The 18,351-nt window shown below is 34.4% G+C and overlaps 1 protein-coding gene across 1 annotated transcript in view; it reads right to left on the reverse strand.

Annotated features, from left to right (window-relative positions):
* The window catches only part of ALDH1A1 (aldehyde dehydrogenase 1 family member A1), a 37,089-nt gene extending 22,340 nt beyond the window's left edge, over positions 1-14,749 (reverse strand). The window contains exons 1-3 of the mRNA XM_013194523.3: positions 14,503-14,749; positions 5,256-5,360; positions 212-352 (exon numbers count right to left, since the gene is read on the reverse strand). Coding sequence (XP_013049977.1) covers positions 212-352; positions 5,256-5,360; positions 14,503-14,592 — 336 coding nt within the window. The 5' untranslated portion in view covers positions 14,593-14,749. The remainder of the gene's footprint in view (positions 1-211; positions 353-5,255; positions 5,361-14,502) is intronic.
* Positions 14,750-18,351: the final 3,602 nt, after the last annotated feature.

The raw sequence follows: 18,351 nt of genomic DNA on the forward strand, positions 1-18,351 counted from the left end.
AATGAAATACTCAAGTACTTTGTGGACTTAGGGTGTCTGTCGACCAGAGTGTAAAACAGTTTAATATGGTGCATTTGGAATAGAGAGGGAAAAATGAATACTGAAACAGCCTCATTTTCCATGGTTGTAGTGCATTACTCTTGCTTATATCAATCTTTAAAAATCAGAACACAGATTTTTTTCCCCCTTTTTGTTCACATATTATACTCACAGCTAAAATCAATCTATCTCTTTCAACTAAATCAGCTAGTTTATTCAAGAGCCTTCCTCGCTCTGAAGCATCCATTGTACGCCAGGGTGATCCAAGCTCAAAAGCTCTTCTAGCTGCTTTAACAGCTTTGTCTACATCTGCCTGTGGGAGAAAAAAATAAAATTAATCAGTAATTGATTCTGTCATCCAGGCTTGTTAGTTGCTAAACATGCAAAGTGTTTTGCAATCCCAGTCTAATCAGAATTTGTACAGTAATTTTAGATATATAGGTTATTTTCTTTCAAACACTTTTCCTATCATTTCAGCAATGTGAAGTTGTATGAGAAGCAGATGGGTTTTCAAAGCTCATGAAATAAAAAATAAAATAAATAAAATAAAAATAAAATAATATAAAATAAAAACATATTAAGGAACTCCAGTTCTAAAAAGTCTCTCTTTTAGTGTCTGTAACTGGGGATGAATACACAAATTACAAATTTGCATTTGCATTTAAAATAATATTAACCGTTGAATAATTGACTATATTCAAAATGCTAAGCCTAAGTACTTTAAAGTTTAGGCATTGGCTCAAGATAATTTGTCAGCCCATTAATGTTTTTTATAACATAATGTGTTATTTACCATATGGCTTTTGGTGTAGTGAGAAAATATACAATCAATTACATGAAACTCTTTTGTGTGGAAAGTCGTTCCAGATAAAATGATAAAAAAATCCCTTGAGAAATGGTTTTTGAAACCTGGAAGTTTTTTTATATTTCATGTTAAAGATTCTGAAAGAAATATAACAACAAAAAGGAGGTTTATTGCAGTCTTTTGTTAAAAATTAAAAACAATGATTTTTGAAAAAGAGAAATACATATATGGAACATATTTTCTTAAGCAATTTGCATACTTTTTTTTTTTTCCTTCTGATTGCAAGAATCTCATCCATGTAAATCACTATGAGGTTAACTAAGTGAGCAAAGTTGACTGCAGGTCAATGTGCAGGTTAAGTGGGTTCTAAATGTGGACCAGATCTAGAATCTTTAACTGATGTCTAACTAACTAATTCTCCTTCAATAGGGAAAAAAGAAAACCAAAGCCACAAACTAAAGTCTGGTATAGATCTGCTGGACAGGAGACTCACAAAACTTCCTAGGATGAAGTTTGAAAAATGGTAGTTGGGAAGGATCTTTACAACCTGCACAATCATTACTGTACTGACCCATTGTCTACAGCAGGTAGCTGAAATCTATCAGATTAAAAAGGGCTGTTTTTCTTCAAAAACTGCCAAAATGTTGTCAGATAACTCATCACTTATCTGTGACACAGAAATATGCATTCAGTGAATATTTAATTCTTCTTTTTTTTTTTTTTCTTATCTCTTGTTATCATAAAAATTCTACAGCTTTGAAATACAACTTAGGATGTATGCCTTGGCCTACACCAGTAAAGAATGGGAGAAACCATGAGCTGCACTTGTGTGAATGATGTAAATTAAAATTAAAAACATTGCCATGTGTTCTTCAGTGTAGAAATAATTAAAACCAAGAAAAGGATATTTAATGATAATTATGGGCTGTGAATAACAAGTAAGGAAAAAAAAATATTCTTTAAATATATGAAATTTAATTTGGGAACATAAATCTATACCAAGAGAATAAAGCCGGTTAGATCTACACAGAGCTAGATTTTTTTTTGTTTAGTTTTTAAATAGACTTTTCATTAATATACATTTACCTTTGTTCTTACTGACCACGTGTTGAGCTGCTTTATTATTTACTATTTTACTAGGGGCCTTTAAGATTAGTGAATCTGGAAAATTTTTTTTTTTTTTAAATACTACTGCAAGGCAGTGTACATCCCTATTGCACAAACAATTTCCTAAAATCTCTTGGCTTATTATGTAAAGAGTAGGCTCTAGAATATCAGGTTCGCAGTGCCCATGTAATTTATTAGATTTATACAGTTCACTTGGCAGTTTAGTTAATAGTTATTTTCTTTACACATTAGTTGGAAAAATTATTGGAGAGAAAGCAAACCTATGCATCAAATAGCATCATCTTTCTATTTAATGCATTGCTATATTGCCTGTAAAAAATTAAAACTAGAAAAATTCTGAATGTTAAATGAACAGTTGCAGGTCATGAGCAATTTAATTGGAGAATGAACAAATATTAGGCCAACCTGATTTTCAATATAATCTTATTTTCAAACACTGAATAGAGAAGTGATAGAAGTAGGGTTTTGCATCAAAAGCACTTACGGTGCTTTTCTGATAAAATTCAACAGTAAATAACATGCTTATGAAATGTTTTGGCTGAGGGAAAAACAAGCCTGAAATAATCTCAGTGATACTGAGATAGGTAACTGGGAATGAAAAAAGGCATGAGTAAGACGTTTTAAGAACTTACGATCAGACATATGAAGTTATCAAAAACTAGATTCATGCAGATTTTTTCAATTACCTTAGTCAAAGAAAAAATTTAAAATCTATCTTCGCTATAGCCTTCCTGTATGGTCACTATTGCTCATATACTTGACAGAGAGCTCTTGAGCCAAAGTTCATCAAGACATTCAGGATGAAATTACCAAACAGAATAACTAAGTTTTGGTGAGCACAGGAAGCTGAATGAACTCTGTTCCTACACATTTCTCAAAAAACCATTTAATTTCAGAGTGAATCTCTGTAAAGTCAAATATTCTTAAAGAGAGTGTGCTAACTATTTTGACAATAAATTGGTGGTGAACTTCCAGCACTAATAGACTGTTTATGAGTTTATTAATATCTTTCATGGATAAAATGGTGTTCAGCAGACATTTTACTGCTAAATTTAAAACAGGCCTCATACACAAATAATTCTAGTGATGAATATTTCTTGTTTGAAATGAACATCAGATATCATTTTGTGAGAAATATAAGAAAATCTATTCTATTCTATTCTTTTTTTTTTTTTTCTTGCATTTGGACATCTAAATTTGACTTCAAAAGGGAAAACTAGAAAAGGAAATAAATATTTGCAGGAACCAAAACATTAATTGCAAAAACAATGTTATTTTCGAACAGTATTTTTAAAAAATATTTATTTATTTTGTGTTTGTGTGTGTGCAACTGTCAACTGGAAACAGAACATTCACTTCTCATACTTATTTTCTCATACTTTATCCAAAAATTTATTTACTCATCAGTTTTAAAAGTGTTTAAGCAACATTGTCTGTTCTATTTAAACAAGCAACTCCCCTACTTGATAACATATATTTAAACTCTATGGTCAAACTAAGTAAATCCTTTTTCATCTAAAAATACTTACTGTGATGAAAACACAAAGCTGCTTATTTGAGGACATAGCTTTTCATTATACATCTGATTAAATGCCATTTTCCAGTATTTTTTCTAGTAAAAAAAAATCTCACACACGTAAAAAAAAAGTTTGTTTTTAAGTGTTAACAATGTTTTTACTTCTTTGCTTAAAATCATCAGTTTAACATCCAGTACAGAAATACACTTTGCTGGGATTAATGTCTATTTGGTAGATGACCTTCAGCTTCATAGCCCACTTTTGTACTATGTTTCAATATATTCTTCACAAAACTACATTTTCAAGATGACATTACTGAGAAGAAAAATTCACAGCTAAAAATGCTGATGGTAATGAACAGCTTCTCAGAGTCTCCATCAGAAAATGTTAGTATTTTTCCAATTTATGGCATTTGTAATGTAAAACCTTACATAAATGTGTTATGAACAGATTAGATAAGGAAGAGCCAGGAAAACAAACAAACAAAACAAAATAAAATGATGATTAAAAATAATGACAAAATAATAATAAAACTAGATGCCACTGATCAAACACAGCAAAAATAATTACTATTATTAACAGGAAAATTAACAAAAATGTTTCTACAAAACTTTCCTCATTATATTATTAGTATAATACCCTAAGAGTGAAGCACAAGAAAGGAGGGTGGAAGTATAGAATCATAGGATATCCTGAGTTGGAAGGGACCCACAAGGGTCATTGAGTCCAACTCCACGGTCTGCACAGGACTACCCAAAAATCAGACCAGGTGTCTGAGAGCGTTGTCCAAACGTTTCTTGAACTCCAACAGGCTCGGCACTGTGACCACTGCCCTGGGGAGCCTGTCCCAGTGTCCAACCCCACCCTCTGGGTGCAGAACCTTTTCCCAACACCCAGCCTGATGCTCCCTTGTTGCAGCTCCATGCTGTTCCCTCAGGTCCTGTAGGTGTCCACTGAGAGCAGACATTAGCTACCTCCTGCCCGTCTGCTCCCCTCATGAAGGAGCTACAGGCTGCCATGAGGCCTCCCCATAAGTCACTCCCACACAGTGACTTCAGCCACTCCTTGTATGTTTCCACCTCTTTGTTACCCTTCCTTGGACATACCGTTTTATATCTTTTTTTTTTTTTTTTTTTAAATGTGGTGCCCAAAACTGCACAGAGCTCTCAAGGTGGGGCTGCACCAGCGCAGAGCAGAGCAGGACAATCCCTTCCCTCAACCAGCTAGCAGTGCTGTCTCTTGTGCACCTGAAGGTACGTTTGGTTCTTTTGGCTGCCGGGGCACACTGCTGGCTCATGTTCAACTTGCTGACAACCAGAACCCCCAGATCCCTTTCTGTGGGTCTACTCTCCAGTCTCTGAGCTCCCAGTCTGTACGTACAGCTAGAGTCACCTAGTCCCAAGTGCACAATTCAGCACTTGCTCTTGTTAAACTTTATATTTGTTAAACTTCATATCTTGTTAAACTTCATATTAACTGGTGATTGTCCAGTTCTTTAATTAGTCAAGATCTCTCTACAAGGTTTCTCTACAATCAAGAGAGTCAGCAGCTCCTCCCAATTTAGTATCATCTGCAGACTTACTCAAAACAACTTCTAGTCCTGTATCCAAGTCATTTATGAAAACATTAAAGAGTTTATTAAAAAAACCCAAACATTTAAAGTTTATATCAGCAGAGATGGATGCTCATCTTCCTGCTTTAATGCAGAATTGAATTTAAAGCTAAGTTTAAAAGAAGGAAAAACAAAACAAAACAAAACCCTCTACCTTGTCGCCTTCTTCAATCTCACAGATTTTCTCTTCATTTGCAGGGTTAAAGACTTCAAATTTTTTACCACTGACTGAATTGTGCCATTCATTGTTTATAAATATCTGTAAAGGAAAAAACAGTGCATTACTATTAGTAACATATATAGCTGTTGCCTATCTTCTATGTTAAAGAATAACACCAAGAGCTGTATGATAAGTACCTGAATTCAAAAAGGAATAGTTATTGCTAAATTACTATGAAGAGAAGAGTGATCATATATGCAGTTAACCAACTTTTAAAAATTTTCTTCTTTTGGAGAAAAGCCACTTTCTTTCTCCACAGCATATTTACACTTTGTTTCATACTATGAAAAGATATTTTTACACTGGGATCCTTCCTCTTTCAAACCAAAGTCTGTGATGTACAGTAGAGGTACAGTCCTAAATAACCTACCTAAAACTACCTGACTTTCCTGTGCTCATAGGACTGATAAATATGGGGGGCCTTTCTGTTACATGTCTCTTCAGAAATTAACACAGTATTTAGGTTTTGTGTAAATAGTACATGCAATTTATTGTGGAACATCATATCCTTTGGTTTTGCTTTGATTTCTCTTCACCTTCTCCCACCAAAGAAGGCAATCCCACCAAAAAATATCTGATAACACTATTTTTCTGAAATGAAAGTAAAGACTAAAAAACGTTTTACAGTCAACTGAATGAAGAAAATTAAAAAAGGAGATAACCAATTAGAGTAAAAAGCAAGCATGTGTACTTTATTTCCATGTTACAGAAGAAAAATAATCAGAGATTAGAGGGCTCTTATTTTTCACCAAAATCCTTTGACTTTGTGGATTGGTCCCTCACTGAATGTATTTTTAATTAGGATTTAAAAGCAGAAATTTAATGCTCTTAATCTTTTACATGAAATGTAGGATTTTTTTTTCCATTAAACAAAGGTAGAAATCACAAATGAAGAGGAAATAATGAATGTATTCACCAGAAGTATATTGTTAGAAACCACAGAGAAAGACTAGACTATATTTTCTGTTGATAGTTAGTACTCTTCACAGAAACACTCTCAAACAAAACAAAACAAAACAAAAAAACACACAGTAGTACATACTGGAAGAAAAGTTCTCTCTTGTATATAACAGTTGCCTTGAAAAAAGTTGAATTAATTTACCAATGAAGTAGAAACACCCACTTCTTTATTTACTCTTTTTCTGACTGTCCTAGTCTTATAAGTCTAGCATTCCAGATCAAACCACTACACATCAAAATGTTTACACTGGCCACACTAAAAAAGTTCAAGAGTTAAGAAGCAGGACAATTTGAACAGTGACTCGTGGGCAGCATATGACCATGGTCATATTCTAACATAGCTACACATATAATCTAATATACGCCTATAGATCTTAGACAATAATATGTGAAAAACTATGGCACTTCTGATCAGTGCTTTCAAAGTGAGTTCCCGCTTCTCTTTATGAAAGTGTTTGCAGTACCTTGGTCTGAACATTTTTGCATTGCAGTGCTCTATTTATTTCACAGAGGTTACACTATGGGTGGCAGGAGGGAGGTTCTGGTCACATGACCATAATGTTTAATTCAGCACATGAATATGATCATATAAACACATAACAAATGTTGCTGCTGGCAGTGTATATAACTTCAACACTTGGCAGTATTATAGTTCATGGTAGTGTATATGGGGGGGTTCTTCTCCCTGCCTTCCCTACCTGAATATCTCTCTGCAAAACACCAGAAATTCAAGCCTCTCTGGTTTTGTTTTTCAACATGTTCTGTAATTCCTGTTTTTGAAGGGTAAAGCTACTTTGCATGACTTCAGGTTTCAGTAAGATGATCCTTGGGTAACAGTTTTAGTTGTCATTGCTTTATGATCTGCACAATTATCTTATGTTTAAAATGATACTAATCATTTGATGCCATTCATTACTTATTCAACAATTTCTATCAAGGTCCTGATTATCTCCAGTTTAATGACTGCAGCCTCCTAATCGTTTGTCCCCCTCAAATTGGTGTCACTTCCCTGCCTCCTTTTTAGTAGATAGACATAAAATGCAACCACTCCTGTTAGTCTATTACCAATAGTCTTTTATTTATTTATTTACTTTATTTTTTTATTTTTTTTATTTAAACTGCAAGGGGTACTACAGAAAATCAATATTACTTGTGTCCAGTCTGTTAGTCATCCATCCTTCGTTCTAATTCTGAGGTTCCCTGTTATGTCTCTACACTGATGTTGCTCAACAGACACCAACGCTTGATTTTCCACCAGGAAAAGCAGGCCAGCATACTTTGCTCATGTAGAAGTTTTTCTCACAACTGTTAAGTGACATTGATTGGAAATGTCTAATAACATTAAAATAAGATACATTTGTGACTACAATTTAAATTAAATACTGTCCTGTTATATATTTCTATTTCAGTCTCTTCACAAACTACCAAACATATAGCTAGCAATTAAGAAGCATGTAAGAGGAACAATTGCGCAATAGCTGGCCTGAATCAAATATAATCACAACAGCTTACCTAACAGTGGTGAAATTGAGACCCAAAGTTCATTTAATAAATGGTAGGAACTATGTCCCTACTCAAAGTTTAAGCTTTTATACAGGCTGAAAAGCACAGTATGTACTGAATTTGCTTTGTGTGGCTGGAACAAACATCATCACATCTTGATGGCACAAGTAGAATAACAGCTAAACAAGGCAAGATGGGCATTGTTGTTTCCATAATTAAACTTTTATGATCCAAAGCCTTTTGCAATACAATACTGGCAATTCAAACCTAGAGACTTTTATATGGGAATAACTAATTAGCAAATGCATCATCACAACCAAAAGAAAAATTAAATGTTTGAAATGCTTATAACGTCTAAATGACATTAGTGTCATACAAAAATACTTTCTTCAGAGGCAGCACAAAATCCCCACCATGTATACTTTGCTTTTACTATTAATTTTGTTATCTGTTTGGCATAGTTTTTCCTTCTCTTCCAAGATCTGGTGTCCTAATTTCAATCATCTTATGTATCTTTTAAAAAAATGCCTAAAGAATGTACCAGAAGTGAGTAGTTCTGCATTGCTTTGTTTTTGGTTGCTGTTAATAAGACTGTTGATGCTATCTGTAGAAATTGGTCTGCTTTTCCATGAAAAAATAGGAAATAAACCACTACAATTATTCCTGAAAAACCAAACAAACAATATTTTTTAATTATGTCAGGAAAAATATGGCAACATGTACAGTATTCTTAAAAAGTAAATGTTGCCTTTTAAAAGATATACTTTATACCATTATAGAAATGTTATAGTATTTCTGAAATTTCTTTTCTGTTCTGTTAAAGAAGATACCAAAAAAATTACAGAATTACACAACTGTTGAGGCTGGAAGGGACCTCTGAAAGTCATCTGGTCCAACCCCTGCTCAAGCAGGTACACCTATAATGTCAAGCTGGGATGCTCAGAACCATGTCCAGATGGCTTTTGAAGATCCCCAAAGAGACAGACTCTACAACCGCTCTGAACAACCTGTGCCAGTGCACAGTCACACACACAGTAAAGTGTTTCCTGATGTTTAGGAGGAACATCTTGCATGCCAGTTTTTTCCCATTGCTTCTTGTCCTGAACCGATTCAGTAACTGCTGAACAGAGAATAAAATGAGCTACTAAAAACGTGCCCTATTTTAGCTGTAATTACCAACAAGTTTTATAACATTACGCAGCTGTGAAAATTTAAAGGACAAGCAGAGTGAAGGCTAGGGATCCCTGGGTGAAATTCGAGGTACTTATCTCCATTTGTAAATGAGAAATAGATTCTGGGTCTGATCTCCAGGTGTGTTAGATCCATGCTACCCCAGAGCCTGACAACTTTGAATCTCTGTGGATGAAATTGTCAATGTGAGTTAACTTTTTCATTCTGATTCTGTAGGTCAGTCTTCAAAGAGAAAGGCAAACCTCATTGGAAAGATCTGAAATATGTCACAGAGGATGAAAAGAGAAGAACGTGTTGCTACCAAGTGTGATGTATGTTGTTCTTTAAGGTGAACATGGCAATGTATGCAGTCCAATGTTATAAGCAGCTGTCATCCTCTGTCTAACCCTCAAACCCTCCACCAAAGGAAGGTGCACTCCCTTCTCACTGTCCACCAGTGTCATTTTGTGGCCAATATGCATGGGAGATCTTACTCATGCTCCTCACTGATCTCATGGCAGACACTGACTGTACTGGGTGTTTTGTGCTTGAACTGTGGGTACCTTGAGGATCATGGATGAGAGCAGCTTCCCCACATCTAATCAATCACTGGTTACAACCATGCAGGCAGAAGACTGCATGCTCAGAGAAGCAGGAATTTCTACATTTAAATAGAAAAACAAGAAATATTTGGAGGCAGGAAAATTAAAGCAAATGACAATTGATAAAGGGCAGGACAGAGACAGGATGACATAACTGCAAGAATTTTTGTATTTTTTTTTTGTCACATAGAACTGTGATTTAAACCCTACCACCACAACTATGTGTTATGAATATATGACAGCTTTCTGGGAGTTTTAGTTTTTTTTTTGCATACTACTGAAATTGTTTACTCTGACTGTCTGTGTAGTTACTAATAATTGGTTAATGGTTTGATAATATTGGCAAGACTGATAAAAAGATTATCTCTAAATTTATGTGGTAACAATTTCCTATTAATATATTCCTGTATGTTTCAGCTTGATTATATGTGGGCATCATATGTAGACTGTCATTGTTAGCTCCGGTCATCAGGGCAGATCAGCAAACACCTGAAATAACAAAAGCTCTAAGGGAAATTAAAATATTAGTTCCTTGAAATGTCAGATATACAATGAAACTGATCATAGGAGTATCCATGCAAAATTCTGACTGTTATGAAAGGGCAAAGACAGCAGTTAAGTAGTTAATATGAAAAAAGCCATCTTTAGTAACTAGTTACATTGCCAAGAAAAGAGACAAAGTAAAAGGTAAATATTAACATAACACTGCTATGATGTTACAATATGCCAAAATCATATCTGTCTGTAAAAGGAATAATAGTAAAACATACCATTTTTGGAAGTTTTGAAAGTATTTGTTTAAAAATTGCATTTATTGCCCCAACCAATATCAACCATAATATTACTTTAGAATATCTTTCTTATTAATGTTTCCAATACCATTCCCATTTAAACCATAACTTCATTACTTTAACTATATACACAACATTGTATCAGGACAGTATAAATCGAACTATCCAGATGTCTCTTTTTGAGCAAGACAGCAGTCTTATGCAGGTATGACAGACAGAATAGAGAAGGGAAAAAAAGTCAAAACCCTCCATGTAAGAGACACATATATGCGTGCATACATTGCAAGCAGCTGCATTCAAATGTGCATGCAGACATGCAGACATACTCATTTAAGTCTGTGGAGTTATGCTGAAAATGAACAAACAAACAAACAGGATAAGGCTCTCTAAATCCAGGGAACACTGATGTACCATCCAACAGCAGTCTCTGGCAAGTCCCTCATCTTACTGAAAAAAAAACACATTTGGGATCATTTTGAAATATGTTACGCAGTTTTGTCTGTCAGGCAGAACTCCTTTGGAAGCTTAGATTCTTTTTTTCTCATTTGTCGGGTGTGAATGCAAAAGACCTACTTTTCTATTGTACGTGCTGTGCATTGAGGATTCTCTCTGATGACTGAACATGGTCAATGAAGTTTAGGGCTGCAAATTTACTTTGCAAGGATTGATGTCTTAGAAGTGTTGTTGCAGTCATTTTTTAATTGTTGTTTCACTGTAGTTTTTTTTATTTTTTTGCTCTCATAGAATATAAGGATCGTTCAGATATTCTTGAATTTGATGCTATCAGTAAGTGTACAGTCATATCCAAGACTGAAAGAGATCTGTGACCCAAAAGCATATTCATTTCAAGTGCTATATTCTCTGATTTACTTGTCCCAAAGTATCTCATGGAGTCTCACTGTATTCTTTAAGCTGTACTGTTAAAATACATGAAATTATTTAAGGAACTACTGGAGACACAAACTGTAAACTTGAAGCAAGTACATCAATATGCAATATCTATGAAATCTTCTTAAGTTGACCTCTCCCCCGGTGTTTTTCTACACAAGAAACTGATAATGGGCTTATATATTTCATATAAGATTTTTTTTTCCCATTCATAATTTTTTGTATGAAGAAAATTTACGTAATGAACTAATAATCAGAGAACATATCCATTCTGTTCATTATCTATTTGAACTTTGGGATGCATCAGTTTGTGGCTTTTTATTTACAAAGTCAGCTGAGCTTAAAAAGAGTAGGTTTCTATAGTAGCTTTATAGCCAATGACCTTTCCCCAGGTATCTTAATTATATATATTTTTATATTTTTATCCCTCATCTTTGTTTGTGAAAGTAGTGATTACAAGGTACATGATACTTAGCTAAAGTTTTTCTTCACTCAGGGTGGTTTACCCTTGTACGTTTTCTGGTATTCCACACAGAGCCTAGTGAGATAATGCGTTGTCATTTTCTCCCCCTCATGTGATTTAACAACCTAATAATTAACTAATCTGAGTTTCTCTGTTTAAAGGAACATCATAAGGCTTAGTATATTTGAAAGTATCATGACAAATCATTTGTTACACAATCATTGTCTAATTCCTCAGTGCTGACTAAGTAAAATATTTACTAGTACATTTGTAGCCAGGTACCAGCACTAGTTCTGTTTGTTGGAGTGTCTTTAAAGGAGATTCAGATATGAAAGCAATTCAAGATCACATTTTGTTCACACTTGAGGTTCAACAACCAAACCAATGTAATCATTGAAAATTAATCTGATTAAACTCTTGGAATTCAAATTTCCAAAGGAGTGCTTTGTTTTATGGTACATGAGAAAGGCACAATTGGTAATGTATCTATACCAACTTACAGATCAGTAGACTAGACTAGACTAGACTAGACTAGACTAGATTAGGATAGGATAGGATAGGATAGGATAGGATAGGATAGGATAGGATAGGATAGGATAGGATAGGATAGGATAGTTCAGTTGGAAGGAACCTACAAACGTCGTCTAATCCAACTGCCTGACTACTTCAGGCCTAACCAAAAGTTACTTCAGGCCTAACCAAAATGTATTACTGGGGGCATTGCCTGTGTGCCTCTTGAACACTGACAGGCATGGGACACTTCTTGCCTGTTCCAGTGTTTGACCACTGTCATGCAGTTAAACGATTTTTGTATGAGACCCAAACAATTCTATCTAATTTCTATCCCTCACATAGAAAACAAACAAACAGGAAAGTGCATTTAGTTTAAAGGAAAATCCTTGGGATATCTCCTCTAGACTTTCCTCCAGACAGATAGTGGTGGTAACTGTACCATTGTATACAAAGAGAAGGGAGAGTTTTCAGGTAAGAGGAACCTGTCGATGTCCAAGGTGCTTCAGGCAGAAGGATTTATACATCCATAGTAATTAATACTTTCCTGGTTCCTCCAGTGTAAATAGTCACAGCAATCCCACATTCCATGCGCTGACTTGCATGGCACAGGAGAAAAACAGGACAGGTAAGAAGACAAAAGTGGAAAGGTTATATTAAATTGTGGGAGGGAGGACTGATGGATTTGGGATAACATTTCTATTATCCCAGTTCTCTGTCCCTCAGTTCACTGTTGTGGCTTTCAGATAATCCTGTGTGTTATTTGAAGAGAGGAGGAATCACTGCAAAATGTTTGATCTAATCAAATGTAGGTACATAGTTTTGCAAAGAAATGCATTGTATTTCTCCAGAGATACATATTATATGTTGTTTTTCAGGAAATGGTATCTCTTGTGCAGAAAAAAAACACATTAATTTACTATGTGCCACTCTCCTTAACTGGGTATTACAGAAACTTCAAGCATGCTGACTGTTTTGTGATTCCTTTTTGTGTTACTAGAATGGGTTTTGCCGATGAATAGAAAGATAAAAATTTTTATAGGAATTTCTGTCATTATTCACTTACACAGGATTTCTGAGTAGGCAATTTTCTCATATTAGTTTTTTTTTGTTTTCCATTGGGGAAAAAAGAGGGAAAAAAACAAAAACAAACAACACAAAACAAAAAAAATCACTGTAGTTTGTTGTTTCTAGAACACCAAAGTCCCCTGTGTACAAATGTATCATCCCTGAATTAAGCTTTTTTTTTTTTTTTTTTCTGAGAGAGGAAGAGATATCACATAGTAGAGCTACATAGCTTTCCTAGCCTGTTAAATATTTACAAAGTAAGGTCCTGCATGATTTATTCAAGAAAGATATGCATTGAAATTTGGGTAGGTTTTTCCCATGAAAAAACAGGACAGAATAGAGTTTAAAAGAACTAATCTAGATAATTGATGAACTCTTCTGTTAGAAAATAAATTCTGGGAATGTAAAAATTATTTCTATTGCAATGGCAATGAGAATAAGAAAGATCCATAAATGTCTCCAAAGAGAACAGGTCCTTTCTGATCAAATGTTCTATCTGAAAGTTTCAGGGGCAGAGTTTCAGTATTCTTCTGCCAATGATGTGTTCAAAATACTTGAAGATTTCTGTGTGCTATGATATTACAGAAGAAAAGGGCCTTTCAAGCTGAGAACATAACACTGGACTCGGACCCTCTTTATCTGTTTGTTTCTAACTGCATATGGAAATAATTTATTATTAAAAAAAATGCTTCTAATAGAATTAAGAAAGTAACAATGGTAGACTTTATTTTATTACCTGATTAGGCTGAAAAATCTCAAAGATAAAAAAGAGAGTAGAATGAACTTTAGTTTCATTTTCACACATCCTTTTCCACATAAGTATATTTGTCATAATTATTTAAATCTGCTTATAATACAATGTGAAACCCTAGCATTTCAATTTGTTCTCACTGTTCTGAAAAATATTGTAGTAACAGAAACCTTTCCTTCCTTGTTCCATTTATACTTTCTAAGAAACTTTCTGCAGAAACTTTTGTTTCAGGAGACAAAACAACACTAGTTCCTAATGAAATGTGAAATGATTCTCTCACACTTGCACACTTCCTGAAATACTTATGGTAAAAGGATCACTAAACATTAATTACTAACATATATAATATCATAAAAAGATCAGAATAAACATTTAATTACTGACGTAATGTTGCTTTCATATAAGATGAAATGTGCACATCTTACAGTCTGAGGTGAATGCATAAGAGAAGTTAACAAACACAAACACTACTAACCTTGGTGTACTTAATTTTCAGATCTTTGAGTGGTTCTGGCAGCACTGGCAAAACTGGAACAGGATTGCTGTCTGAGCCTTGCTTCTTCATATTGTCAAATGAGGAGTTTGAGGACGTTCTTGAAACACAGGTGAAATGAGGTATCAGGGAAGCACAGTGATTTTTGTCCTGACTGAGCCCTTAGCTTTATTTGTGCTTTTTTATCTGTACCAGCTATGGTATATTTGCATACAGGAATATGATTGGATGAAAGAATTCCCTGCAAAGAGAAAATGACACGACTTATTTTTAAGACCAGAAGTAACAGCCTTTTCACTGAGCTGAGATCTCGAAGTAGCAAACTCTGCTGACAAAATGCATTTAGTCAGACTCTGTGTTTTTCATACTGGAGAACATACTTTAAGGCCTCCTCTTCTTACCTGTAAGATTACTTTCTCTCAGAAGGCAGGCTCTTAGATTTTAAGTGAAGTTCTTCAATTACTTGATGGCAGCTCTGAAGGTAAAGACACACTTGTTAGTTCTGGAAATGAACTAAGCACTTCTCACTAGAGAGCTAGCAAGAATAACACCCAGAGCTGGAAAGTATTCAGTAGAAAACAAGCCAACCTAATTTGTGCTTTACTATGTTCAGAGTAAATTATAATTCTTATAATTAATACTTGTTTTGTAGATCACAGAGATAACAGATGACTATGCTAATACACAATCCTTCATATGCTTTTCAAGATATGTGAAGGTAAGACAAAATAGTTTAATCCAGGAAAACAAACAAACAAACAAGCAAACAAACAAACAAACAAAACCCAGCCTCTCTGGGTAAAATCAAGCAAAAAAAAAAAAAGCAAAAAAAAACCAAGAAAAAAAAAAAGGCAGTAGTGTCCTTTGGAAAATGAGTTTGTGCCTTTCAGAAGGAATTGTTTAAAAGGCAGAGTTTTCCTATCAAGAATAGAAACCACCAGCATGTATATATACAGTTCTGATTATTCAAAAAGAAGCATATCTCTCATACTGGTATATGTCACAAGAAACTCCTTTCTTCATGAAGTCCTACTTTTTCTGAAGAATGACATCACAGAACAAGATGGGATTGCATTAACACTTGTTTTTATATAGTAAGTTTCTGATATATGCACAATAAATCTGAGCCATAGAAATAAAGAGAAATGATCTTATTGCTTTCACTGAGACTGCACAGATGCTTGAAAAACTCACTGAGCTCAGTTAATTCATGTATCAGGCATCATCTAAACCATCTGGTAATGGCGGCTTTGTTGCTTTTAACTGATGGATGATACAGGACATCATGAAATTAATCTTACGATGCATTAGTTATATGTAACATACTTTCTGAATTAAAGAGCATACTATAATTCTCATTGATTATTATTGTGTTTGGACATATGATTGGAGCAAGGGTTTCTAACCCTTAGAAAATTCCAAGTAACTTGTGGATAAAAGATAATTTTCAGAAGAGTCTTCTTGCAGTGACATGCAAAGAGCTGTAGGGACCTGAACAAGTTTCAATCACCCACTCTGTTATGTGAACAAAGGAGTCCAGTTCTCATTGCTATAATGCCATAATATCTAAGGTTAACAGCTGTTATTTTCTTTTGGATGCATCCTTCAGCATTTTTTCCTCAGTTGGCTGTCTCAAGATGACAAGCTGGCTGGCTCAAGACATCAAGAATGATATATTTAAAAATGCTGTGAACAACACTTTCTGACCCTAACACTTTGGATTACAATGTTTGCTTGCCTTAGAGAATGTCTTTCTTATGAGATTTATGAGACTTAGAGAATCTCACCAAAAAAAAAAAAAGATAATGCCTAAATAGGGTTTGTTCATTAATGATTCTAAGTATTTCCATAGTTTGATTCTACCTGTATTTGGAATATGAGTTTTCTTTCTTTCCTTCTCTCCTTCTCTCTCTTTCTTTCTTTCTTTCCTTCCCTTTCTTTCTTTCTTTCTTTCTTTCTTTCTTTCTTTCTTTCTTTCTTTCTTTCTTTCTTTCTTTCTTTCTTTCTTTCTTTCTCTTCCTTCCTTCCTTCCTTCCTTCCTTCCTTCCTTCCTTCCTTCCTTCCTTCCTTCCTTCCTTCCTTCCTTCCTTCCTTCCTTCTTTCCTTCCTTTCTTTCTTTCTTTCTTTCTTTCTTTCTTTCTTTCTTTCTTTCTTTCTTTCTTTCTTTCTTTCTTTCTTTCTTTCTTTCTTTCTTTCTTTCTTTCTTTCTTTCTTTCTTTCTTTCTTTCTTTCTTTCTTTCTTTCTTTCTTTCTTTCTTTCTTTCTTTCTTTCTTTCTTTCTTTCTTTCTTTCTTTCTTTCTTTCCTTCTCTTTCCTTCTCTTTCCTTCTCTCTCTCTTTCTCTCTTTCCTTCTCTTTCTTTCTTTCTCTTTCCTTCCTTCTTTCCTTCTTTCCTTCTTTCATTCTTTCCTTCCTTCTTTCCTTCTTTCCTTCCTTCTTTCCTTCTTCCTTCCTTCCTTCCTTTCCCTCCTTCTTTCTTTTTCTTTCTTTCTTTCTTTCTTTCTTTCTTTCTTTCTTTCTTTCTTTCTTTCTTTCTTTCTTTCTTTCTTTCTTTCTTTCTTTCTTTCTTTCTTTCTCTTTCTTTCTTTCTTTTCTTTCTTTCTTTCTTTCTTTCTTTCTTTCTTTCTTTCTTTCTTTCTTTCTTTCTTTCTTTCTTTCTTTCTTTCTTTCTTTCTTTCTTTCTTTCTTTCTCTTTCTTTCTTTCTTTCTTTCTTTCTTTCTTTCTTTCTTTCTTTTTCTTTCTTTCTTCCTTCCTTCCTTTCTTTCTTTCTTTCTTTCTTTCTTTCTTTCTTTCTTTCTTTCTTTCTTTCTTTCTTTCTTTCTTTCTTTCTTTCTTTCTTTCTTTCTTTCTCTCTCTCTCTCTCTCTTTCTTTCTTTCTTTCCCTCCTTCTTTCTTTCCCCCCTTCTTTCCCTCCTTCCTTCCTTCCTTCCTTCCTTCTTTCTTTCTTTCTTTCTTTCTTTCTTTCTTTCTTTCTTTCTTTCTTTCTTTCTTTCTTTCTTTCTTTCTTTCTTTCTCTCTCTCTCTCTCTTTCTCTCTTTCTTTCTCTCTCTCTCTCTTTCTCTCTTTCCTCTTTCTTTCTCTCTCTCTCTTTCTTTTTTCTTCTCTCTTTCTCTCTTTCTCTCTTTCTTTTCCTTCCTTCCTTCCTTCCTTCCTTCCTTCCTTCCTTCCTTCCTTCCTTCCTTCCTTCCTTCCTTCCTCCTCCCTCCCTTCCTTCCTTCCTCCCATCCTTTCTTCCCTCCCTCCCTTCCTCCCTCCCTCCCTTCCTTTTCCTCTCTCTTTCTCTCTCATTTAAATTTAAAGTCTGCTCTAATAATCTTCCTGTCACTTATTGCTCCACTAACAACTTAATTCATCTGCTAATTGCTTTGATTTTCATACCTTAAACAGAATTTAACTGGAGTGGTAACAGAAAGACCGGTGGAATTGCCTGGTTTTGATCAAAAAATAAGCTTTCTCCCAAGTGAGAGTGTTCTAAATAAATGTTGATATTTTGATACCATTATATTCCTGATTTATTTATTTATTTATAAATGTTCAAGTTACAAGTCAATTATAATAACTTCTTTGAAACACAGCGAGGTTTTTCTCTTTAAATGTCTATAACTACAGCCTGAAATCTTCTTAAATAAGCTTCAGAGATACTTCCCTGGCTGCAGAGTTTTGACATCTCCTAACATGTTGTTAATAATTGTTATATTTTTCTAAACCATTCATTCATCTACTTTATCCTCTTTTTTTTTCTTTTTTCTTTTTCTTTTCCTTTCTGTTTCCCTCTTTTACTCTTGGATTGCGTGAATCACCTTCACTACCACTCTTCCTGAGAGCCCTTTC

Source organism: Anser cygnoides, chromosome Z, assembly GCF_040182565.1.
Source record: "Anser cygnoides isolate HZ-2024a breed goose chromosome Z, Taihu_goose_T2T_genome, whole genome shotgun sequence".
In the NCBI taxonomy this organism is placed as follows: Eukaryota; Metazoa; Chordata; class Aves; order Anseriformes; family Anatidae; genus Anser; species Anser cygnoides.